The 25,954-nt window shown below is 35.0% G+C and overlaps 1 protein-coding gene and 1 pseudogene across 1 annotated transcript in view; one reads left to right on the top strand and one right to left on the bottom strand.

Moving 5' to 3' along the window:
* Nucleotides 1-8,338: 8,338 nt before the first annotated feature.
* TYR (tyrosinase) overlaps nt 8,339-25,954 on the bottom strand; it is a 124,294-nt gene continuing 106,678 nt past the window's right edge. The window contains exons 4-5 of the mRNA XM_023209125.1: nt 17,490-17,671; nt 8,339-8,959 (exon numbers count right to left, since the gene is read on the bottom strand). Coding sequence (XP_023064893.1) covers nt 8,733-8,959; nt 17,490-17,671 — 409 coding nt within the window. The 3' untranslated portion in view covers nt 8,339-8,732. The remainder of the gene's footprint in view (nt 8,960-17,489; nt 17,672-25,954) is intronic.
* On the top strand, nt 9,469-10,374 carry LOC111540949 (annotated as a pseudogene).

Genomic DNA, 25,954 nt, shown 5'->3' with positions numbered 1-25,954 from the left:
AGAAATAGGACTACTGCAAATAGATTAGATGTGGGGGAAACTATATCAGAGAAGACTTCCAAGTTTATTTCATGAGAAATAACCTGGGTACAGGTGCCATTTATTAAGTTACGGAAGTTTGGAGGAAAAACTATTTTTTTTCGATAATTTTAGGGGTACAGTAGATTTTGGTTACATGGATAAATTGTATAATGGTGAAGTCTGGGTTTTAAGTGTACCCCTCACCCAAATAGTATACATTATACCCAACAGGTAACTTTGTTATCCCTCACCCTGTTCCCATCCTCCCACCTTCTAAGTCTCCAATGTCCATTATACCACTCTATATGCTTTTGAATAGTATATGGCTTGGCTCTCATTTATTAGTGAGAGCATATGGTATTTGGTTTGTTCCTGAGTTATTTCATTTAAGATAATAACCTCCATCCATTTGCTACAGACGACATTATTTCACTGGGAACTGATTTTTAGAATGATAGTAAGAGTTCACTTTTAGATGCGTTCAATTTTAATTCTTCAAAATATTTAAGTAAATTTTAAAATGAGCAACTGGATATATCAATCAGAAGCTCTAAGGTGAAGCTTGGACTAGAGATGTAAGCTTGGGAGTCATCAACAATTCTGGAATTTTAGAAAAGGAGACTTAAGCAGGGAGTAGAATGAAAAGATGAGAGTGATAAAATCGTCCACATGTAGTGGATGCTCTGCTGTATTGAACAGATTGTTCCTTAAGGACAACAGCATTCATTTCCCCCAGCTACTGTTAGTGTTGGCTGCTAATTGCTCATAGCTGAGTCCCTCTTCAGGAACTGTGTTCACAGAAGGCAGTCTCTTGCCTGAGTCTCTTGTCTGGGGCAGCTTATATGCAGTGACTAGACAATGTGGGGAAACAAATACTGAAGCTTCCTGCTTTGATGTGGGACAGTTCTAAAAGACCATCCCAGCTGCAGATAACTGTCAGATCACCTGAGTCTTCTGGGGAAACTGAAGACTACTGGTGCCAAAAGTAGTCTTAGAAAGAAGTCTCTAAAATAGGACTTTTTGCTGCTGGATAATCCACCAGTTAATTGGCAATGAAAACTCCATCACTAGTAGTAGTTGGAATATGGATAGCTCCTAGCATGCTATAGTGGGCAATTGTTAAAAACTTTACAGTATTAACTGGAATGAGCTTATAGAAGAATTGAATGCACCTGTAACTAAAGCATATTTAGGGGTTTGGGAAGTTCAAAGGAAGTGGCTCTTGTTGAGTGCTATTGATACATTGATGCTGAAAAATGACAATGAAAGTTTAGGGATCACTAAAATGAATTGTAAACCCAAGGGATCTACAATTTAAGCTGAAATCTGGAGTTTAATCCATTGGAAAGTCTTTTAAAAAGGGGTTTGGCCTTTCTTTGTCAAAGAAACTCTCACCTGTGCATTAGCTCATGTCCTTGAGGTTTCAGTTTCAGTCAGCTTATCTTCCCTTCCGTTTGTCCTACAAAATTCAGACTGGTTTAGTCAACCCCTATAATTGTGTGAGGCAAATTTCTTATAAAAAGTTTATACATATGCTTATATGTATGTTTATATGTTTGTATATATATTCATATTTCTCCTAGCTGCAGAGCTCCCTGAAGGGTTGACTGAAGTCTCTATTACATTGCTTTTTCTCTTCCTTCCACTCCATACTTCTCTTAATCCATTAGAGATATTAGTTCTGCAAGCATTTTACCTTTTCTTCTTTTATTATTTCCTTTTTTATTTGAATTTTTATTTATTTGTAATCATGGGATACAAGTGCAACTTTTGCTACATTGACATATTTCATTGTGAAGCCAGAGCCTTCATTGCATCCATCACTGGAGCAATGTGCACTGTACCCACCAAGAAACCTGCCATTATCCACCCCCTCCCACTCCTCAACCCCATGGATTCCTCAATGTCCATCATTCCAAACTCTGCGTCCATATGTACACGTTATTTAGCTCCTACTTATGAGTGAGAACAAATGTTAGAAACACTTTCTAAATACCACCTCCATGCAAACATCTGCCTTAGAGAACCCTAACTAAGAAAACTTCAACGTCTAGAGACAGAAGAGTTGAATCTTTTGGAAATGCCAAGAAGGAAAAAGAGGAAAGGAAGAAAACACCTACAGGTGAGTTACTGCTCAGGAACCATAAGGAAAGAGTGCTTAAGTAGAAGAGAGAATCAAGTTAAATGAGTACCAAAAATGTCATCTAATTTGTCAATATGGACAGCTTTGGTGACCATGGTAAGGAAAGTTTCCATAGAGAGGCAGAACAGAAAACAAATTGAAGTATATTAAGTGGTCAGTAAGAGACATAGCAGTAAATACCACAAATATAAATAGCCTTATTAAGAAGCTTGGCTATCGAAAGAAATAGGGCAAACGCTGAGTGAAAACTCAGCTTTTTTAATTTTGGCATTTCTTGGTCAAAGAAACTCTCACCTGTGCATGACTCATTTTTAGCTCATGTGCTATTAATGGAGAGTGATTTTCTTTTTTAAGTTAAGCATATCTGAATGCTGAAGTGTTAAGGACCCTACAGTATGGGAAGGGTTGAAGACAGGGGGAAGAATGAGGAAAACTAATGAAATAAAAACTCAAGAATTTCAGAAGGGTTGGGTTCCTAAGCTTACAAAGAGATGGGTGCTCCATAGGAAGGACACTTAATGGCAACCATGAGTGATATGGTTTGGCTGTGTCACCACCCAAATCTCATCTTGAATTCCCACATGTTGTGGGAGGGACTGGTGGGAGGTAATTGAATCATGGGGGCAGGTCTTTCCCATGCTGTTCTCGTGATAGTGAATAAGTCTCATGAGATCTGATGGCTTCATGCGGTGGAGATCCCCTGCACGAATTCTCTCTTCCTGCCACCATCCATGTACGATGTGATTTGTTCCTCCCTGACTTCCTCCAAGATTGTGAGGCCTCCCCAGTCACATGCAACCGTGAGTCCAATTAAACCTCTTTCTTTGTAAATTGCCAACTCTCGGGTATATCTTTATCAGGAGTGTGAAAATTGACTAATACTGTAGGGAATAAAAAGACGATGAATAAAACAAACATCTCGGAAGTGTGTAGATTTGCTGGCAGAAAAATATTTAAAATCCCACATGCCTTATTCATATAATTCAGTGTGTGTCTGTGTGTGTATGTATATCTGTTACCGTATCTGTATCTACATATCTGCACCAAAGCACTTTATATCTTTAAAATAAAGCGGCAAATTAATAGAATAACAAAAACCCTAATCAACTATTGTTGTCTCAATTGTTAAGGTGAAGTTCTCTTTCATGGTTTTTTACCTACATTGATCTGTCTTCACCTAATCTGAATTTTTCTGATTTGGTTTATGCCAGGGGTCAGCAGACATTTTCAATCAAAGGCAAGTTAGTAAATACTGTAGGCTTTGGGCCATATGGTTGCTATTGCAACTACTTAGCTCTACCATTGCAGCATTAAAACATCAATAGATGATAAGTAATGTAAATGAATGAGTTTGGTTGTGTTTCAATAAAGCTTCATTTACAAAAACAACTGGCAGGCAGGAGTTAGCCCATTAGCCATAGCTTGTCGGCACTTACCTTTGCTCATGGTATCATTTTGCTCAGATTATTGATCACCTCATCTACCTGGTGAACTTCTGGGAATACAATTCAATTGTTAGCTTTTCTTTGAAATCTTCTATAGCTCCCCTGATGATATTGTACCCCTGCAGTATTAATTACATTACTTCAATAAGACATGGAATATTCCTTTATGATGGTATTTATAATTTTGCAATGATATTCTCAGAGGCTTATCTCTCAGAGTACTGTGATTTCACTGTGAATAGACACTAAATCTTATTAACATTCGTATCTCTAGCAAAGTGCCAGGACAGAGTAGGTGTTCTATGAAGACTTGTTCCTTGAATAAATGAGTGAATGATTTAAACTGAACCAACACTCTTTAGCTCAGAAGAGTTTATCCTGCTAGGGACTGTTGGCCTAGGATGTGCATTAGGTTCAAGCCCAGTACCACATCATAGGTGCTTTAATAGCCAAGTTTTGTTTAGGAGCTAGAAGTCTATTACTTGAATGATTAATATTTCTATGCCCCAAATGTTTCTCTGTCTTAAAAGTACATTTATCATCATATCATTTTATTACATAGGTACGTTACTATTCATGGTTTTGCAAAATTATTATTGTAAAACAAAATGTGTGGTTATATTTTTATCTTTCTTTCTTTAAACAGGTAACATGCTGAGTTAACATACTCTATGAGAACTTGTGAAATAATAATGAATATTTATGCACTACTGTAAGGTCTTTAGATTTACTCTTCAGGACATGTTGAGGAAAGTACTATTATTACATGCATTTTAACAATGATAAAACTGAGGCACACAGAGGTAAGATAACTCACACAAGGTTATACAGCTAGTGAGAGATTGCACCAGGAATCAAATTCATAGAATCTGACTTGAGATCCCACATATGTTAAAAATTTTCTCAAATCTTTAATGCACTTAGTATCACAGCCTATGCCATGTTAAATTCACATGAAGTTAAGGCTCTAACTTAAATAAGTCTCTTCGATTCCCCTTCAAAGAGAATTGCAGTATGTCTTCTTTCTTCTAAGTTCTTTACCTTTTAATTTTCTCATTTATTCTTTCTGTTGTCCTTTTTTTTAAACTCTTTTCTTTGCATTTTTAAGTCCACACAACCCTTTCCAAAAGCGCTGTGGCAGTCCATTAGAAAAGTTATAAAAGTATTCATGTGCTTTGACCCAGAGAACCTACTCCTGGAAAATAATTTAAGGTAAATAAAGTGGTATATGAACCAAGATATGCATTACAATATTAAACAAAACGATAACAACAAAAGCTGAATCAAAACTAGTAGCAAGGAGTTGGTTATTACACTTAACATAATTGAGTAATATGTAATGATTAAATTTATAATAAGAATCACCTAGGAATAACTAAACTCAAATCCAAGATAAATTACCTAAACTACTGAGCAGACACGTAAACTTGGGAAGGTGTTTACCCTATTTCAACCAGTTTCCTCCCTTGACAATATGAATAATACTTATTCTCATATTGGTAACATGTAGATTATTAAATGAGTTAACATACATGAAAGGGCCTAGCACAGTTCTTTGAATATCACAACTACAGACTAAATTGTAACATCTTTGTTATTTTTAATTGAAAAACTAGAAATCATAAGAATATGCCTTATAATCATGATTATGAAACATAAAAATTGGAGGATGAACATGAAGTCATAAGAATAATTTCTTACATTGCTATTAAGAAAAGAACTCATAAAACAAGAAAAACATGAACAATATACAGTTTTGGTAAGGTTTTCTTTAAAAAAATACTTAAATTCTTCCCATGTTGTTTTAAATGGCTGAACAATTTGAAAGCTCTTGAGGTCTAAGTGATTTCCATAGCCAATTTTAATTTTCATTACATTGTACAAAATGGCAAATGATTTTCAAAATAAGCAATAAAAAGTTTATTAAGAAACAAAAACAAAACTCTTTTCACATTTTCATTTCAGCAGCTTTCAGAAAGCATCTAATCAGAGAGGGCATGGAACTTTGTTCTACTGGCATGCCCTCCAAAACAAGCTCACAATAGGTGGCTCCAGTAAGGCCCTTTTTAGGATGACAAAGAAACCCCACAAAATCAAAGCCTATACAAACAAGGAAAAAGCTAAAAACATCCACCACTAATGCCAGTTGTTAGCCTGCTGGAGACACTGGCTGAAATGACTTGTGCCAATTGCAAATGCAATTTCTACAGATGGAGAATTATATATTTGACTTGTTGGAAAGGTTAGATACTAAAAATACATTTTGTTTTTTTTTTGTTTGTTTGTTTGTTTTTTTTACAAAACACAGAAAGATTAAAAAAGAGTGGCAGCTGCTTATTTCTATTTTTTTCAACAGAATGTGGCTTACAATGTAGCAATGGAAAATGATCAGAGCAGAAGCATAAAATGAAGCAATTTATAAAGGTCTCAGTAAAAAACAAAGCCATAGAATATAATGTTGATTATAATTTAATGGACCTGTCAGTTTGAAATACCAGTCATGTAATTTCTATGCCATATTGAGAAAACCATGGAATTAAAGTGATGATGGCTTTATCATACATGCTGCTTCTATACAAACAGACACCTCAAGCCTCTAGAGAAACAAAACGATGTTCTATATTGAGGTGCACTGATGGAGGGAATTACCTGTGAAAAAGGAAAAAAATGACTTTCTATGGCTCCCTCTCAGTAACAATGACAATTTCTTAAGCGGACTTTTATTCAAAATGCGCTGCAAAAATGATTTAAACGTATGACTCCGGACTAAAATCTTGCCTCCAAATCAATCCTAGATAAGTGACCCACACATAGTTGTTTTGCAGTGTCCACAACACCTTGGCCCCTGTTAGGTAAGCCAGACCTACCTAAACGTGTGATCTGTAACTAAAAGTGCCCCCCAATCACTGTTATTCCTTCTTCAGAATCTTCTACAGACTATTGTGCAAATTTCTTTTCCCATTCCTTCTTCTTCTTCATTTAACTAGCTTCAATTCACATCTATAATTGACTCTAATCCTCAGACACCATTGTTAATGATCTGTTTGAAATCTTTTTTGCTGGTTATGTACTAAGTTGAGGATATACTCCCTGGTATTTATCGTTTCCTCCCACAGACTTCCACTGTGCCCATGTGTGCTGCTCCCCACTTCTTGGCAGATTTTCCTCCAGTCGGTATCAGAAATTAGACATGCTAGCTTAAGTCTGACAACTAATGGGAGTCAGAAGATGACTGCTGCTCTATTACCAAGTTTAGTAACTGTTAGGAATTTCTGATAATTAATAAGATAACTTTAGAAATAATCGTAAATTTTTACTTATTGTAGATTTTAAAATTAACCACAATGTGTGGTTAGGACATGTGTGTTGTTAGGACCTGTGTAAAGTAGGATGATTTTTGCCTCTCTTTGAAATCTAAAATGGGACTAAATGAAAAGTAATCATTTGAAAATTATGTGGTCTTGATTTTAGGTCAGTCTTATACAGATAAAGGTGTTTTCAAGAACTCAAATTTTTCAGCCAATTTATTTTTAAATGCATTTATAAACTATCAGAATGTATGCTTCACACCTTTTAGTAGTTACAGAATCTTGTGACTGAAAGGTACCCATAAAAACCTGTGTGTCTTGTCTTAACTACCTTCCCAGAGATGTAGGGCTCAGATGCCAGACCCAGAGAGGTTTCTAGGAGCCTGGATTGAGTAGGTCTGCCTTTAATATGCCACCAAGGGACAGAGAAAGTATGGTGTTCAAAGATGACACTGGAAACAAAAGCAGTCAAACTGAAGTACTATTTGAAAATCCTAAGCAGACAAGCACAGCTAGGTATAAGGAAACTGAAGAGCTGGGAACACCTGGACAAAGTAAATAAATTTGGTTGGAAGGCTGGAAGAAAGAATGGTGAAACACCCTGAAATAATGTGGAAGAGTAACAGAGACTTTTTATAGAGCATGGTTAGCTTTGCTTTACAGTGGGGAGAGAGTTGGCAAGAACCCTGAGCCAATTTAAATGAATATAATATAGACTCACTGCTTAAATTTTCTCTATAGATTAGCCACCCAATCTAGTATGTGAAGACTTCCAGTGGTAACCACTTATTATTGTCCAAAGATGTCCATTTTGATTTTGGAGCTCTTGAGTATTGAACAGTGTTTCCTCTTATTAAACTAAAATTGGGCCCACTATAAATTCCACCCACTGGTCCCTAGTCTTTTATGCTGTGCATAGCCATAATACAAATATAATATCAATTGTACTTTTTTTTTGGAAATCAATAGGGCCCCAAAATTTAAGTAGTAGGATTATCTGAACATCCCAATTTGAAATCTTAATAGGCAAGGAAAATGGAAATGAGTTATTTTACTAGAACTGCAGAAAGGCTGATATTCAGAGTTGTTCAAACTTCAAATGTTTGATTGCATTTTAAACTTTCTCTAATAAAATACTTTTAGAAGGTGAAAATATGTTAATATACTTATAATTATCATCATTAAAATATTTAATGGACATATCTTGAGACAGGTGCTTAGCTGGATGTGTTGTAGAGGCTGGGTGCTTGTTCTCAGTGACCTTAAAAAATATCGTCAGAGCTATGACAGGAAAGAGCTAAAGGTTGTTTTCTATTTGAAATCCATAATATATTTTGGAGCAGAAATGTAAAATATAGGTGAATATCATACTTTGTGAAGAAAAAAAATGTGTTTCTGAAGCCTAAAGGAGTCAGTTAATGTAGATTTGTCACTGTTTTATTAAAATAAAAAAGGAACCAATAAAACATATATATCTTTAAATAATCAGAAGGCAAAAATCAAAATTATTTCATTTTTGTAAAATAAGAGCACTTTAATTCAGATACAAATAACAGTTCCTCATTACCAAATAGCATCCTTTCCTTAGACATATGGGCTTAGGGGAAAATGTTAAAAGAGCTGAGTGAAAGCAGCAAGACAAAGACAGGTGTGTTCTACCTGAGCTGGAAGAAGGGTACACTTTGTATTATGTTGCAATTTTGCAAATGGTCTTTACAGAAAAATACCAGCAGATATTCTGTGGGAACCTGGACATTACTTTGAGTTAGAGTGAGGTCACTCTAACTTTTGACCCTACTCTATTGCCTAAGCCTTTTATAAATGGCTCTGATACAACAAGCTGTGGTAATCCTCTTTCTCCATGAGGAGTGGCTGCTTTTCTTCAGCAAGCTCCTTTCTCTTGTGACCGCACAGCAAGCTCACAAGCCCTGCCAGCAGGGCAGTGAGGGCAGCTCCTACCATCGCCGCCCCAAGGAGCCATGACCAGATCCGACCGGCTTGTTCCAGATAGGACTTAATGTAGTCTTGAAAAGAGTCTGAGTCTGAAATAGAAAGACATACCATTGTTTTTATTGTTACCACCATTGTTAAGATCACCATCATCTTCAACCTTTCACAGTCCTTTGGAGGCCAGCTCTACTACTTATTAGCTGTAAGAGCTTGGGAAAGTTATACCTAATACTCCAAAGCCTCAGTTTCTTCATCAGAAAAATAGGAAAATAATACCCCCATTGTTGGAACTTTTGAATTGTATAGATAACATCCGCAAGTGATTCAGAGCCTGGTATATAGTGTGTACTCAATTAAATGTTAGCTGTGATTTTTCCATCTTTTTCTGTAAAAGGATCTTGTAACTATTCCGATTATCAATAGAACACTGTTACATCATTAATCATTCACTAATCTAGTCTTTTAATTATTTGACAAATATTAATAGTAATGTTGGCAAATGCTCAGTAATCTCAGAAGCCTCCCAAGAACCCCAGGGCATTTGAACAATCTCTGTATTCACAGAGGTCACAGTCTTAAATCTTGAAACAGATTTTGTCACATGGGGGTTGTCCCTCTGTCCCAAGGCTTCGGTGGTGGGGGGCGCTCTTGGTTACCGCAGGGGCACAGGAGCGGACCCTGTGCCGCGGTACCCTGGAGCGCCCACACTCTGGGCCTTTGTTTCTCCTCGGAGATGCGCGGACCAAGAACCCTGCGCTCCCTGGTGGAGAACGGGGGCCTGGCCTTGATAGGCCTCAGGACGCTGAAAGTAAAGCCTGGAGGGGCGGGGCTTAAGGGAGCCGATATCTGTATGAATAATGGCCCTTCAGGTCTGCCGAAATCAAACGACAACCAAAACAAGCAAAAAAAAAAAAAAAAAAAAAAGCCCTCAAAAGCCTTAAATGAAACTACATTGCAAAAAATAAAAACAAATATTTTTTAAAAGGGAGGAAAAAAAAAAAAAACAGAATGAAAAGGGTAAAAAAGTCGAAGAGACAGAGCCTGAAAAATCTGTGGAAAAACTACTGGATCCAATTGCAGCAAAAGGGAAGGTGGAGCATTTCCTGAAGTGGAAGGGATGTCAGATGTTGACAGTACTTGGGAACCTGCAAAAAATTTAGATTGTCCAGAGTTAATTGAAACATTTCTTAATTCTCAAAAAGCTGGTAACAAAAAAAAAGGTACAAAAATAAAGTCTTTATCTGACAGTGAATCTAATGACAGCAAATCAAAGAAGAAAAGAGATGCTGCGGACAAATCAAGAAGCTTCACCAGAGATCTTGATCCTGAAAGAATAATTGGTGCCACAGGCAGCAGTGGAGAATGGATGTTTCTCCTGAAATGGTAATATTCACATCAGGCCTACTTGGTGCTACCTAAAGAAGCAAATATGAAGTGTCGTGAAATTGTAATTGCTTTTTACAAAGAGAGAGTAAGTTGGCATTTTTGTCCAGATGATGAAGCTTAATTGTTTGCACTGCGAGATATATATATATATATATATTATATATATATATATATATAATATATATATTATATATATATATAATATATATATATAATATAAATATACACATAAATATATATATAAACATATATATAAATATATACATAAATCTGGGTCTTGGCTTTTAATTAACTACTGTGGAAAAATAACTACATTCTAATGAAAATCAATTTTGATATGTTCATTTTAAAAGTAGTATTGGGAGAGTTGGGTTTTTTTGGTGTGTGTGTTTTTTTTTTTTTTTTTTTCAACAATACCATTGGTTACTTTGAATAAATAAAAGCTTTCTGTAGTTGCTTCCTTTATCATAAAAGAACATTTGATATCATGATGTTTTATTTCCTCTGCATTAGAGAACAGCATTTCTAAATGTTGTGGAAAATTTCCATAGCCATTACTCAATTAGAACTGTGTTCAGCCTAAGGACCATTCTGGGTTGTGTGTGTCTGTGTGTGTATGTGCATAAAATGCATGCGTAAATGGCTTTTTGTGTTGTTTTTAAACATTCACCAGAACAAAAATCATGGGTAAGCCCATGTTTTTGAGATGCCATCATTCTGAGCAACCTAATAAATAAATAACATCAAATTAAATTCAAAATTTTCCTGAAGCTATCCATTTCAAATAAAACAGATGATTCTATAATTAGTTGGACAATTTAAATGAATCATTTAAAAGCAGCCATATAAGAATCCCTATCTACACCCTTGTTCATATAAATGAACAGGCTGTTTGCAAAATTCCTGAAAGGAATAATTTTATTACTACCAACAACCTCCCCAGCCAGATGAGAAAACTAGACAGATCCTGCTGTATTTTAATTATCTAAACAAGACTTAGTTTAATGGACATTTAAATATTCCTCTAGCAAGCCATTCCTTTACAAAAAGTTGAAATCCCTGTGCTATACTGACTAAAAATGATTCATGGTATGTCTAAGATGTGGCTTATAGGAACCCAATAAGATGGTTGGAGATTTGGCAGTTTAGAATCTGCTACCATAAATGGATGAACAACTTTTATAATGCATTGACTTGCATATTTTTTCTTCACCTTAACTCATTCCTTACATGTAGACTCAGTCTTTTCAATATTCGATTTGCTGGTTCAGCAGAAACCAGGATAAACAATAACTTTGTAGTAATCAGAATGTTATCCAATTGTATATTGATTCCTTTATTGTAAATAAAGGTGAATAGTGGTGAATAGTTTTACATTACCTTAAAAAGCAACAACAGATTTTGACCACATGTATTTTAAAAATAAATCTGAACAAGGAAAAGTCTCTAGCCTCCTGATTATTTATATTCCTTCAAACCATCATAAGAACATGGCACTGGGGAGAGACAGCATCCAATATGTTACTGGCTTAGCATTTCCTCTATTATCACACCCATCACATTATATTCCAGCTATCTATTTCATGAATATTTTTTTTTCTATTAAAATGGTTCCTTGAAGGCCAATATTATCTTTTCATCATTGATATAATTCTAGAATCTGGTACAGTATCTGAAACACATATGAGAGAATAAACATGTTTACTGAATGACTGAATGTGTTATTGTACCCAGAAGATATGGTGAAGGAATGTCCCTGAATGGCAGGTGTGGAATGAGAAGGGGAGACCTACACAAAGGATGTCACCCAGGTGAAAAATGTATAAATTGCCCATATTTCACTATGTTATGAGGTGGTATTTACAGTTCCTTTTAAAATTTAGTATAAACAGTGACGGGTGCTTTAAAACAAAAAAGATAAAAGTCTTAATTCCAATAGAATTAGAATTAGGAATGTAGGAAAACAAATGTAATCATAGCATACTATTTGGTTGAATTGTAAATAATATTGTAGTAGTGAAAACAATACAATTCCTAGATGTGGATTTGCCCCCAAATATGATAATACTATATTGAGAAGATGAATGAAAGAACAGGGAAGCTGTAAGCGAGTTAAAATCATTACTTAAATGTGAGGAACTCTAGAGATAAACTTGATGAATTAACAGATAGTAATATTTGCCTATTATTTAGAAATACAGAGCAAAATAGCAGAATAAATAGCTAAAAGGGTTACAGTAGCTGATATAGGGGCATAAGTCTTTTGTTATAAGTCTTGGATCACTCTTTGGCTTGTAAAATAACATGCATATATTATTCAATAAAATTAAATTAATTAAAACATATGCTTAACACCTTATGTGTATGTGGAAAAAAAGTATAAGAAAAAGTACAATGGAGACTAAAACAACACAAGCGATCAATCTAACAATAAGATTATAGGTGATTTTTATTTTTGTTTTATTCTATTATTATTTTTCCAAAATAAAAAATGAATGTCTTTTTACTGATACAAGTAGAAAGCATGCTACTAAAACTACCTGAGGCAATTAATAGGTGATATAACTATAGGAAATCCATCATCAGATAATGCATATTAAGAAAATAACATACTGCTAGATAAGGATTACACAGATTAAACTTCCCTGTACATCAACAATTAACCTAAAAATAAATATAATGAAAAACAAATCTCATTATCATAATCAACTACATATTTAAGGCACATATCAGTTAAGGAGAAATGTTTAAATTTTATGTAAATATAACTATAGAATCTATTTAGGAGACTATAAGATTTGAGTAAATGAGGAAGTCTATACTGAATAGCTGTTCAGTAAGAGCAAATGGATTCTTTCTAACAAAACAATTCCTCTATAGAAGTTGCTCTCTTTAATATATATAGAAGATATGTATGTAGAACATACACGGAAGATACTACAACTTTACTTTTTGACATAGCAGAAAGAAGAGAGTGCATCTGGGGCTTACCTTGCAGCAAGTCATGGCTATGTGACTCAAGTCTAGAGTGAAAATATATGTATAACTTTGGGGGAAGTTCCCTTAAAAAGAAAAAATATATCTTTTACCATGTACCTTTTCCTTTCTGACTAGCTATAATATAGATGGATTGTTGGTGAACCATCATGGACTCTATAATCCAGGGTAAACCCTAGACCTTGAAAGTTACTGTTTTTAATATATATTAAAATTATTTTCAAAATGGGACTACAATACCTAGCTTAGATTGCTGTTAGTGGCTTCTATACATAGTACATTTAAAATGTCCAAAAATGGCAGGATACATAGAGGCTACATAATAGATATTTTCTTTTTTTCAAAGACTCGGCTCAAGTGTTTTCACAGCTTTTAAACACTATTTCTATGTCAGTCCTGTTCTCCAGCTTTTCTTATTATTGCTCCACTTCAATTCATTCCCAGTGGTCTCAATTTTTACTGTCACCAAGGGACTATCTTTGAAACACTTTTACTTCTCAATGTCTTTAAACTAAAATTCAGACTTTCTTTCTAAGCTATCTGCTTTTGAGCCCCAATAGTGCACCTTTTTGTTCTTTCCCAATGTCATAATTTTTTTATCATCTTTCCCTATGTGAAGTCCTATTTTTCTTGTCATCCATTCTTTTCAGAATAATTATGTAGATTTTTGTTTTATGTGCTATCATTTCCAAAGTGCATGAACATGCCCATTTATTCACAAAACAAACACATGAAGTAGTTAGGGGCCATTACTCTAATGAATTAGGAATCTGCCTGGAGCTATTAAACTAGACAATGTATATACAGCCATTGGTACAATATCTACCATATAGAAAACAATTTACAACTGCTGTTGATTCTTATCATGATAAAATAATAATTTCATCAATATTTCAACAAATCAGCTTACAATAGGAGTTTTTCTTTCCAAACTTGCTTCAACTGCTGACTCAGCTCCATTCTCTCTTCTGGATTCTCAAACTAGTTTCTTTGCTGCCTTGTGACATTTGGCACAAATGTCCATTCATTATGATTATATCTATTTATATATATCTTACTTTTCAAGCTTGTCACAAACTCTCAAGAACAAGTATTATGTCTTACTTGTTTTATCTTTCATTCTTCTATTCATTTATTTAAAAAATCACATATTCATTGAGATACACTACAGAGTGTCAGGGGACACTCTGTCTCATTTACCTTTTCACCCTCAGCACCTGGCAGGTAAACAAATCATTTCAAGAGTAATGTTCTGATGAAGATACAAAGGGATCATGGAGAAGAGACCTCCTACATCTCTCTGTGAAGTTAGGGAAGGCACCAAGAAGACTGTCCCACTGAGTAAAAGAATGAGTTAGACTCTGAGCATATAATGTTGATGGCAATCCATCCTAGGCAGAAAGGAACAGCATGCACAGAGGTGTACACATAGCCAAAAAGAGCTATTGAACAAATTCACAAATGATAGAAGTGTCATCAAATTCCATTGGCAGAATGAGGCACTGCAGTTACTATGAGCATTGCTTCCCCTTCTCATTTTTGAAACCAAATTTCCAGGTCTTTTGTAATGTATGGGAAGAAGGATGCTCTCAACAGAGAACTTTTCTGCTACCCAGAAAGCAAGATTACATTTATCAACAACGTTGAGGATATAATCTTTCATTGACAAAGCTTTTTGGCCTCACCTTGTAAATTAGTTATACATACAAGAAAATCACCTGCTACTCAATTTTCTAAAGAATCACTAAATTCAATTATAAGAGAATGTTTTATAAATGGCAGACATCAGCTGCCCTTTTACAGAAATCACTTAAGTAATTATAAGCATGAGTACCTACCTGGATGATGAATAATAATCCCTTTGAACAAAATTATATCAAGATATTTAAAATAATTTTTAAGTAAGCTTAAAATTTGGCTATGAATAGAGATAAATTTTAAGCTTCTTGAAAGTACGACAGAAGCAACAATATCGAAGAATTCATAAAACAGAAAATAGGCAATTGCTGTTACTTAGTTTAGCTATTTTGTTTTGTTTTGTTTTACTTTACTTTGTTTTTAGAGACGAGTCTTGCTGTGTTGCCCAAATTGGCCTCACGTTCCTGGGTTTAAGTGAACCTCCTGTCTCAGCCTCCCAAGTATCTGCTGTTGTTTATTTTAAAGTCAAACTTCTCTAAAATTAACTTTGTAAATTCAAAGCTGTATGAAAATTACTCTAAGGCATTTCAAATAAATTTTGTTTATTTAAATTTAATTGGAAATAAATACCTTCAAGCCTCTAACATGACTCATTGAGCTTCTTTTCCCCTGGCTCATCCAGGCAATTTTGTTGCCTTTGTAGTAAAAAGTATCCATTTGTATACTTAGGGAAGGAACAAAGAGGTGGAGCATATGTGTAGAAGACAATATAGGGGTTAAAGGGAACCCTCCTGTCTGTGCAGTGATGGAGTGATAAAGTTTTGGATTCAATATTTGACACTTATTAGCTTTTAGTTGAAAATTAATCACTTTATCTTTCTGATTCTCAATTTACTTACCTGTAAAACAGAATAAAAATCACCCCTCCATAGGATTTTAAAAATTAGCTGAGTCAACAATTTGTATGCTGATGTCCCTCACATTCGGATCAGAGAGTCAGACACTACTTTTGAGTTTCAGGCCTGTGTATCCAACTTTCCAAGAGACATTTACCTTGCTGTCCCATATAACTTCATTTCACTGTATAACAAAACCATAAGCCTTCCTCCAAGTCTTTCTTTGCTCCTCTTGTTATTATATCAGTGAATTATTCTACCATTCATCAGTTTCACAGGCCAGAAAGCATAAAGCCATTCCTAATCTCCTTCATCTGGTATATAAATCATTTTCCAAGTTCTGTAAATTTTGCCTTCAAAATAATATCAAATTAATCATGCTTTCTATCTCCCTTCCTGCCACTACCACTGCAACTTAAACTACCTTTACCTCTTCCCCAGACTCTTACAATAGCATTTACACTGCCTTTCTGCATGTGCTTTCCAACTGCTAAAATCTTTCTACACACTGAAGCTGCAATAATCTTTTGAAAATTCAAATTTGATTATAAGCTGCTTAAAATTTATCAGTGGCTTGCATTATTCTAACAATATGGCCCAAACTCATAATCACGCCCTCCTTTTCAACTAGTTAATTCTACCTGTCATATTGAGGTCATCTGAAATATCACTTCATTGACTCCTGGAGTTAGACATATCTCTACATGAATGAGTTTTTAAGCAAGCGGTTAAGATCTTTCTCTTCTATTGTAAACTTTATGAAGACAGAGACTATGTTGTTTACCATTGTATCCATAGTATCTAAGGCAATGTCTTGTTCAAAGTAGTTATTCAATAAATGTGTGTGTAAAGAATAAACAACTCAGTGCAGACACATAAAAAAAACCCTAGCATGACAGAATACTTACAGTGTTTTAAAATATATATCCAAAAATGACCTGAGTATTAAGAGGTATGACATTTTTCTAGCAAACTTCACTTATATTAGTTAAGAGAAATGACACTTCATGATAAATATCACTTGCACTCAAGTGCAATTGATAATTGATTTATTGAAAATTGATTTATTGATTTCAGTCCATACCAGATACAATGTGATGCTTAGAATGGAGAAGCTTGCGAGATAAATTCTGATCTTTGGGGTTTGGGGAAGAATAAAACCCAGGACAGATTCATACATAGAAAAAAATACTATGTAACTATGAGAAAGGCATGGGTAAACATGACTATAAATATAAAATGATTTTTATATCTGAGAGTTTGACAAATGGAGAAATAGAGTCAGAATTCAGGCAGAAACAATAACATATTCAAAAGCATGAACACATGAAAGTCTAGCATGTTTTGAAAATGGAAACAGAGACTACGTCATAAAATCCTAAATGGAAAATCTTTGAAAAATAGTTACCAGTAAGCTCTCATCTTTACGTACTGTGGTTTTCATAGAAGGAAGGGAAGACCTGTTACCTGAGACTTACAGGAAGCCCCTCCTCTTACCACACCTCCACCCTTTGCAAATTTCTCTGTTCTTAGTGATCTTAAGATTTTTATTAAACTGGTGATAAATTAAGGATTATAATGCACTTTACTTTCCCGATTTAAAGCATTCAGGAATAACATTGTAGAAGCATAAGGTTTTGTGTTATCTCAAAATAAATTGGTAACACTAGATTCAGCAATTCCTCTGAAAGAAAGTAAACTTTACCTGAATCTTGTAGGTAGCTATAGTCATAGCCCAGATCTTTGGATGAAATAAAGAAATCACCGTTTCTGTACAGTGGTATAAAAGGAACCATGTAGGATTCCCGGTTATGTCCAATGGGTGCATTGGCTTCTGGATAAACTTCTTGAAGAGGATGGTGCCTTCGGAGCCACTGCTCAAAAATACTGCAGAGGAAAGGGTTTTTCAGACTAAGAAACATATTGTGTATAAAAGACATATTTGAAAATTTTTAAAGTAAAGTAAGGCATATATTGAAATCTGGAGACATGGAAAGATATTGAATATATTCTTTATACTTCAAAAATATTTCGTAAAGTATCAGTTTATTCTTTCAGGCCTTGAAGAAGTTCACTCATTTAAAATAAATATCGAGGCTAGCTTTGAAATAATAATTTCTTAGGAGGTGAATAAAACTTACACATTGAGTTGTGAACCTTCGGACTGCTGCAAAATAAAGGTAACAATTGGTTGAGCGACAATCATAGTTGTAAATTAAATATTATATTGCTTGTCCCAAAGAAAGACCAGAGAAAGAACATATAAAACTAAATTGGAAACAGTGCTGGAATTTGGTCACGTTTTTGGTTCTATTGAGAGCCTTTCAACGATTTAAACATCCATGTTGTGATAGGTGAAGTGTGGGCTTCATGAGTCTTGATGGGAGACAGAGCTTACCTCCAATGATAATGGTTTAAATACTTGTACTTGGTTTCCCGGCTTTTTCTAAAGTTAGAGTATGACCATATGATAAATATTCTGCCAATCAGACATACTCATTCATGACTTTGAAACAGGAGATAGTGACACAAAGAAGCAGGGACAATCGGAAACCATCCTAGAAATGGGCAGTGGCAGTTGATACAACAATATTTAGTTTTCAGGGGCAGCAAAGCTGGATGTACCAGCAAAGGAATCCATTGCCCAGGAAGTGCCCTGTGTTCTATAGCATGGTTTTGGCAGCTGTCTTAGCTGAAGCTCTTCTTGCTTATTCTCACCTGTTTCTGAACCTGATGCTCCATGATTTTGTGAGCTACCCAATAGCCTCTCAGCAAATTCTTTTCCTACTTAAATCAGGCAGAGTTAGTTTCTACTTTATGCAACTAAAAGCTTTGACTAGAACAAAAACTAAAAAGTTAAAGGATTGAAAACTCCAGTGAGAATGGAGTAGAAACTCAAGTTGTAGGATAATTCATAGGGCACCATTAACAATATGACAAAGAGAATGGCCTTGCATTATTGAGTCATGTGACATACAAGAAGGAACACAAGAGCTGGAGTTGGGGAACTCTCCTTGAGGCCTAGCTCTGTGTTTTCATCAGACTGTATGACTCTAAGCAAATCACTGAACTTGGAGACTTAGCCTCCTCATCCCTAAAATAAGAGTAATAATATCTGTCCTACCTGTTTCCAATATGATAGTTTTTGTGAAAGTACTAAATAAGTAAGCTATCGTTACTTAGCTGTACATTTTAAGCTAGCAGGTCAAAGGTTGGTACATGGTAGAAAAGGTGGTATTGAAAAAGAAGTGATAATGCTTCAAATAAATTGAATACAATTTTAGAAAACCATTTTCAATATTTTGAAGCACAAAAACAAAGAGAACAAGGAAGCCAAATGGAAGAAATGGTGACCATTTTTTCCATGACAGAAAACAATTTTGTTTATTAGAGGATCTGAACTTGAAACACTACTTGTGGTCAAAGTTGGTTTTCAGTTGTGAATTTAGTGAAGAATTGGCAGTCCACTGAAAAACACTAAAAATCTGGTTCATGCATACCAAATACTTTCTAAATTAGTGTAATTATTAAATGAATATTTACTGAGTATCTACTGTAGGTCAACCTACACATAGACCTGTGTAAAAATCTGAGTTCTATAGGTTGTGACAAGGAAGATTTGTAAAATTTTATAATCTGTTTGATCTTCTTTATTCTACAAAATGGGAATTATGTTTATGCTATGAAGGTAATGTGGGGATTAATTAAAATAACACAAAATACACAGTTAAGTGCTTGCCAAATGGTAAGTAAAAGCTATTATCTTTCTCACAGCTCCTCTCTCCTCTTCTTCCCCCTCCTCAGTATTATGACTATACTGGAAACACTTTAAAGTTGATGAGATATAACATAAGCTGTAATAGAAATGCCAAAGCCATGTATATGTGAGCAATGCCTTTGGTGATGTTTATTATTCTGATAGGCAAAAATGAGAAATTAGAAGATTTAAGATTAGTTTTTCTGTGCTTCAGTTTCCTCAACACAAGAAATTAGAAACTGGCTTAACAAATAAACCCCAATTTTGTTAAAGTCTTATGATTTTATAAACTAGTCTTTTTGTTTTAACTTCTATGGTTTTCTTCTCTTCACAAAAGTAGTACTTGTTTGTTATATAAAAAAGAGAAAATATATTTAAAAAGGTAATCATATTACAAATAATTTTTATTAGACATTTGTACTAAACTATGCATTTTCAATTGGCAAATTAATTTTTTGAAATGAGAAGGAGGCTGTCTGATAATCCCTCCACCACCCCTGTCAAACTTTGACTGATTTTGGAACAGCCTGATATACAATGAGCCACTAGATAAGGGCTTGAGGCAAAAATTGTACCTTTTGCCAATTGAGAAAAATTACTACTATAGTTCAATTTGTAAATAATCTTGTTTCTGCCATGAAATAAAAATTCTTTACCTAAGTAGGGCAAGGACATCAATTCTCAGCACCAAAAGATTTAATGGATGAAACCATTAATATGCTCACCCACCTCATCAACCTTTTCAAATGAAGGTATTAATCTTGATTAAGTTCTTCACCAGTGACTCTCAACTTCAGTTAATTTCACCAAACCATGTCTAGAATAGCTCGTATGGGAATATTAATGTTTAACTTAGATAATTACATTGACATTTAGGGAGGAAGGGGTAGTCATCTTTTTAGCAAAACTTAATTTGAACTGAATCTAGATAGTTTTCTGAAAATCTGAGCAACAGTGAAATTCACAACAGAAAAATTAGAAAAATGTAGAGATGACCACAGATGGAAATATGGAAAGATATGTTTTATAAATGAAAGCTGGCATGGGACCTCTGATTTCAGGTCCATAAAGACTCTGGTCACTCTTATCCTTAAAATAAGGAAAAAATAGAGAAATTAATAATCAACAAATTTTCTTGGACCCATGAGAGAATTGAGGTTGTGGGGCAAACTGCCATCCTCAAAAGTGGAGAGATGGGTTCATCCAGAGGCACATAGCTGAGATCTGCTTACCAGGGGCAGGAGCAGCTGGATTCCTAAAGTGGTAGGAAGGCTGAAACACTTCAATGAATGGCTGGAGACTGAGTCTAGACTAGTGACGATAGTGGGAAATTCCTGGGTGCTGCTGTCTTAAGGGAACTTCCACATGTTTGGGGCTTTACCTCCAAAAACTCCACCAGGTTTTCGTGGTAAAGACCTCAGAAAGATACTCTCCTTATTCTGTCACAGAGAGGAGGAGAGTGACCATTGTGAAATATGCCCAGGACATTCTCCATATCAAAGCCCTATGATCCAGGGGAAATGGTTAGAGCCTTATCCCAGTTTCTGGAAGAGAATTCTTTTCAGTCCAGCCTCTTTCAGTCTTCCTGTCTCACCTAAGGGGAAGTAAATATAAGCCACAGGTGTCAGAGTTTAAAGGAAATAAATAGAACTACTGCAGCCAGGGAAGCAAATAGAGGGGCAGAGGCAAAAGAAGATAAAACTGTATTGTAAAGCCCCAATGCACTGGTCTACTAAAGGACTAAGGTTTAATTAGAATATTTTGAACACTCCCCCTCCTCATACTTTACCACCATCCAACAAAGCTTCAGTATAACAACAGTGGATTGCAGCTAAAAGAGCTGAAATAAATAAACTATCTCTAAGGAAGAGTATGTAGGGGAACCCAAAACCAAGAATAGAGACAAAAACAAATACACTAGAGAAACTTGAGGCCTCTGATCTCAAAACCATAACAACTATGACAAACATTTAATCATTGTCCGACTCCTTGCCAGAATATCATAAATTTGTACACTAAAAGCCCATTTACCTCAGTTTATCTTACCTAATAAAACATATATGGCTTTTAATAAAAAATTACAAGACATGGTAACAGAGAAGAAAAAAAATCTGAAGAGACAAAGCAATCATTAGAAACCAACTCAGATATGATATACATTTTGGAACTATGAGGCACGGAATCTGAAATAATTGTGAATAATATAAATTTTAAATAACTATACATAATATAAAATTAATATATTATAATAACATTTCTAATAAAAAAAGTAAATAATATGCAAAAAAACCCATGAATAATGGAAGCAGAAATATGGAAACTCTAAGAAAAATCGAAACAAAGGCTAGAAATCAAAAACACTCCAACAGTGCTGCATATATCACGAGCGTTGATATGGTCAAGAAAAGGATCAGTGAACTTGAGGCTAGGTTAGTAGAAAATTCCTGAACTGAAATGCAAAGAGAAAGAATAAAAAATAATTAAGAATTGTGGGATAATTTCCAAAAAATGTAACATATGCATAATTGGAATGCCAGAAGAAGAAAAAGTAAGCAGAACAGAAGAAATATTCTCCAATAAAGAGAACTGGGTCTCCTTGAAGAAATGACAGGCTCTAGGGCTGGAATAAGAAATATATAAGATGAATATTGAGCATCTTGCAGTGCCATAAAGTAAGGATATGTTCAAAGAAATTACAACCATCCACAATGTTAGAGATATGTCAAAGGGACAGAGTAGTCAACTGAAATCACTCCTAAAGGCTAAAGCTGGAAGAGTTTGAGCTACAAAATAAAGCCATATAAAATAAAGATAGAGGAGTCTATACAGATATAATCTATGAATATATAAATTAATAAATGGAGAGAAATACATAAATCTATCATGTAAAAGAATTCAAATAATTATGATAATGTAAAAGAATTCAAATAATTATGTAGATACCCTGCCCTGAAGGTACTATATGTAACTCCTCACTCACTAACTATGGGATGCACATAGTGACTTCTTTTCAAAGAGTACAGTATCAAACCATGGTGAAATCATGTAACAGTTTGAGAAAGTTGACCACCACTACCTCTGACAGGTAATCAAGGTTAACATTCACAATGGTAAGTTATGTTAATAGCATGGCCCTTAACATGGGGTGGGGTGATAGAGGTGTGATAATTTCTCTCTATCCATCATGAGGGTCATGGCCAACACTCCTATAAAAAAAGACAGATTAATAAGAAAAAAGCATAATAATTTAATTGAAGTTTTATATGACCTGGGAGACTTCAGAAAAAAGAGCTAAAGACCCAGGGAAAGTTGTCTATTTTTATGCTTAGATTTTATGCTTATGGCCAGTGATGCAGAAATTTGACAAGACAAAAGGGTGTGATCTAATGGTAATAGACTGAGATAAACAATCCAATGAGACCTGTCTGTTTGTATTCTTTTTGACCTCTCTGTGCAGCAGTCTCTCCTTCTACATATAGGGCAGGACCTTAGAAATGAAGGTTTTATGATCTACTATCAAACAACGTAGGTCAGAGTATTTCTTTATGACGAGCTGCTACACAGAAAGATGAGAGAAGATGATAGTAATATTTTTAGGGTTTATGGCTTGTTTTGGAAAAGAAAGGTTCTAGTTTTCATGAACTTGGGGAAGAGGTAGTCTAGTTTTTATGGTTTCTTTCACAGGAGAAAGAGGGGACAGGAACTTTGCTTCTGAGGCCTTCCAATCTCCTTTACTTCAAAGTACTCAGCATCCCAAGGCACCATACTTTGGGGTACATTTTGAGTCCCTATACACCTGTGATATGATGTGAAGAGGATGGTGCTTTACCTCTATGGTTGTCCATCTCAAAACACATATCCCAGTTTAATCATAAGAAAAATATCAGACAAATATCAACTGTGGGACATTTTACAAAATACCTGAGCAGTACTCCTCAAAGTTGTGAAGGTCATCAAAAAACAAGGAAATCAGAAAAACTATCATAGGCAAGAGGAACCTAAGGAGACATGATGATTAAATATAATGTAGTATCCTGAGTGGGATCCTGGAGTAGAAGAAGATATTAGGTAACTACGAAGTAATCTAAATAGAGTATTGACTGTGGTTGATAATAATTGTAGCAACATGGTTCACTAATGTCCACCAATATTCCATACCAAGGGAAGAGGTTAATAATAGGGGAATTGGGTATGGAAAATGTGGGAACTCTCCATTCTATCTTTGCAACATTTTTACAAATAAAATAATTATAAAATAAACATCGATTTTAAAAAAAGGACAAACAAGGAAGCCTTAAGATAGTTGGATATTTGGGAACTGATTCGATGTAACACATCATTCATATATTTCATAAATGAATGACTATATTCTAAACATCTATAATAAACTGGCTCTGTGCCCCACATTGGTGAAGTTTTCTGCCCTGTGGTATTTGGAGTCTAGTGGTGGAGACAGACACTAACTAGCAATTTTGGAAATCAGCCTATAGTTATGGACTGGTAAATATGGAAGAATGTAACATGGTAACAGGATTTAATGGGGAAGCCTCCTCTTGTTTATGGCCTGAGGAAAAGTCTTTGATGGTGCATTCTTCAAAAGTTGAAGAATGACTGTTTAGAGAAATGGTAGAAGAATATTTCTGAAGGACAGAATGGAATTTGGAAAGAATCTTTGGTCAGAAGTATATGACAAATTCAAGGAACTAAACATTGACCAATATGTCTATGGGGATCAAGGAGCAAATAGCTCCAGATGAGGCTAGGAAGGTGAACTGAGGCCAAATCATGAAGGGTAGCAGAGGCCATGCTAGGGAGATTTGTGTTTTTTTCCTAAGAGTGGTAGAAAATCACTGTTTGTATCTGGGATGGTGAATTGTAACATGAACAGATTATCATTTGTAAAAGACCAGACAGATTTCATTGCAGAGAAGGGACTGAGGAAGAGTAGGAGTTGGTGGATATGCAGGCATAAAGGGAGATAAATGAGTGAGAAAATTATGTCCAGGAAAAAAGATGATGTCGGGAAGTCCAAGCAGTACAACTGAGGGGCCAGGTACCACAGAAAATGCCTGCTTTTCTGGCTTATGCTACTGAGCAAAGTGTTTGTATTACCAGATATAGAAATCCCTGAAGAAGTGGAATATTAGGGGAGGATGTTAATGCCATGATTCTAGATGTGATGTGCTGCAAGATGTTTTTGAGACATTTCAATGGGGATGTTAGGTCATTAGCTATGTATCTGGGTCTGGATTTCAGAGTAAGATTAACTTTGGAAACACAAATGGAGATCACCAACCTCTAGCTAATAACTGAAGCCATGGGAATAATGAGATAATGAAAATACAAGAGAATCTGGAGTTATTTTTCTTAGATGTCATCTTTCTGAAAGGCCAGGATAGATGATGTGACAATCACACTGTCTTTGAGAACTACAGCTTGAGATGCCTCCAGCCACTCAAATTTCTAGTCACTCAAAATTTATTGAATTGTAGTTGTATAATAGCAAGGCCAGTGCATTCCAATATTTTTTGTTCTTTTTGTTTCTTTGTTCGTTTCTTCATGTAGTACTTGTTTTGAAGCAGTTACTTGTTTAAAAAAATTTGTAATTTTTAAATGATAATAAACATTTCCATTTAAACTTAATCCGAGGCCTTAATCCGAGGCCTCAGTGTGCTCATTTATAGAAAGCAGATGGTACTATCCATTTTAACGTAGTTATGAGAACAAAAATAAAATAAGGAAGTGAAATGTCGAGTAACAATACTTACGGATAAAATGAGAAAATATAAATGATTAACTCAGTTCTGAAAAAGCAGTAGTTTGTTTTCTTCCCTTTCAAACCCCTCATTTTACAGAGGCAAAATAAAATCTGAATCTAAAGGTCACAGTTAACGGTACAACCAATACTGGAATCAAGGGGTCTTGGCTACCACTCTGTTACTAATAATAGTAAATACCCTGTTCTCTGTGTGTTTACACAGGATGACAGGGGTGTTTCTGCAGATGCGAGTATGCATATGCTTCTACCAAAGTCTGATGTGTAGATTTTCTCTCTCTTGGAAGACGCTCTGCTTGACCTTCATCTTGAAATGTAAGCTGTTTATCCAACAGACACCTGCATTAATTAGCATTAAACACCTTAAGTGTTCCTTTTCTCAGAGGACTCAGGATTCACACTCTTTATACTCAAGGAGTAGCAATGAATACATTGCAAGATCAGGAAAGGATATGTATTAGCATAACAAATACAACGAAGGAGATAACGTGAAATCATACTTAAAAAAAATAGGCAGAGAGAAAGTAGTGAACAAAGTTGGTAAGGGACTGAGTTAACATGAGAACCCAGTTCTTCTGGCTGATCTATCTGGGCTTCTTTCTCTGAAACTCTCATGTTCCCTATCTAGGTTTCTGTT

This window comes from Piliocolobus tephrosceles, chromosome 13, assembly GCF_002776525.5.
Source record: "Piliocolobus tephrosceles isolate RC106 chromosome 13, ASM277652v3, whole genome shotgun sequence".
Taxonomy (NCBI): Eukaryota; Metazoa; Chordata; class Mammalia; order Primates; family Cercopithecidae; genus Piliocolobus; species Piliocolobus tephrosceles.
The sequence above is the reverse complement of the archived record's forward strand: the minus strand, read 5'-3'. Positions and strand labels throughout refer to the sequence as shown.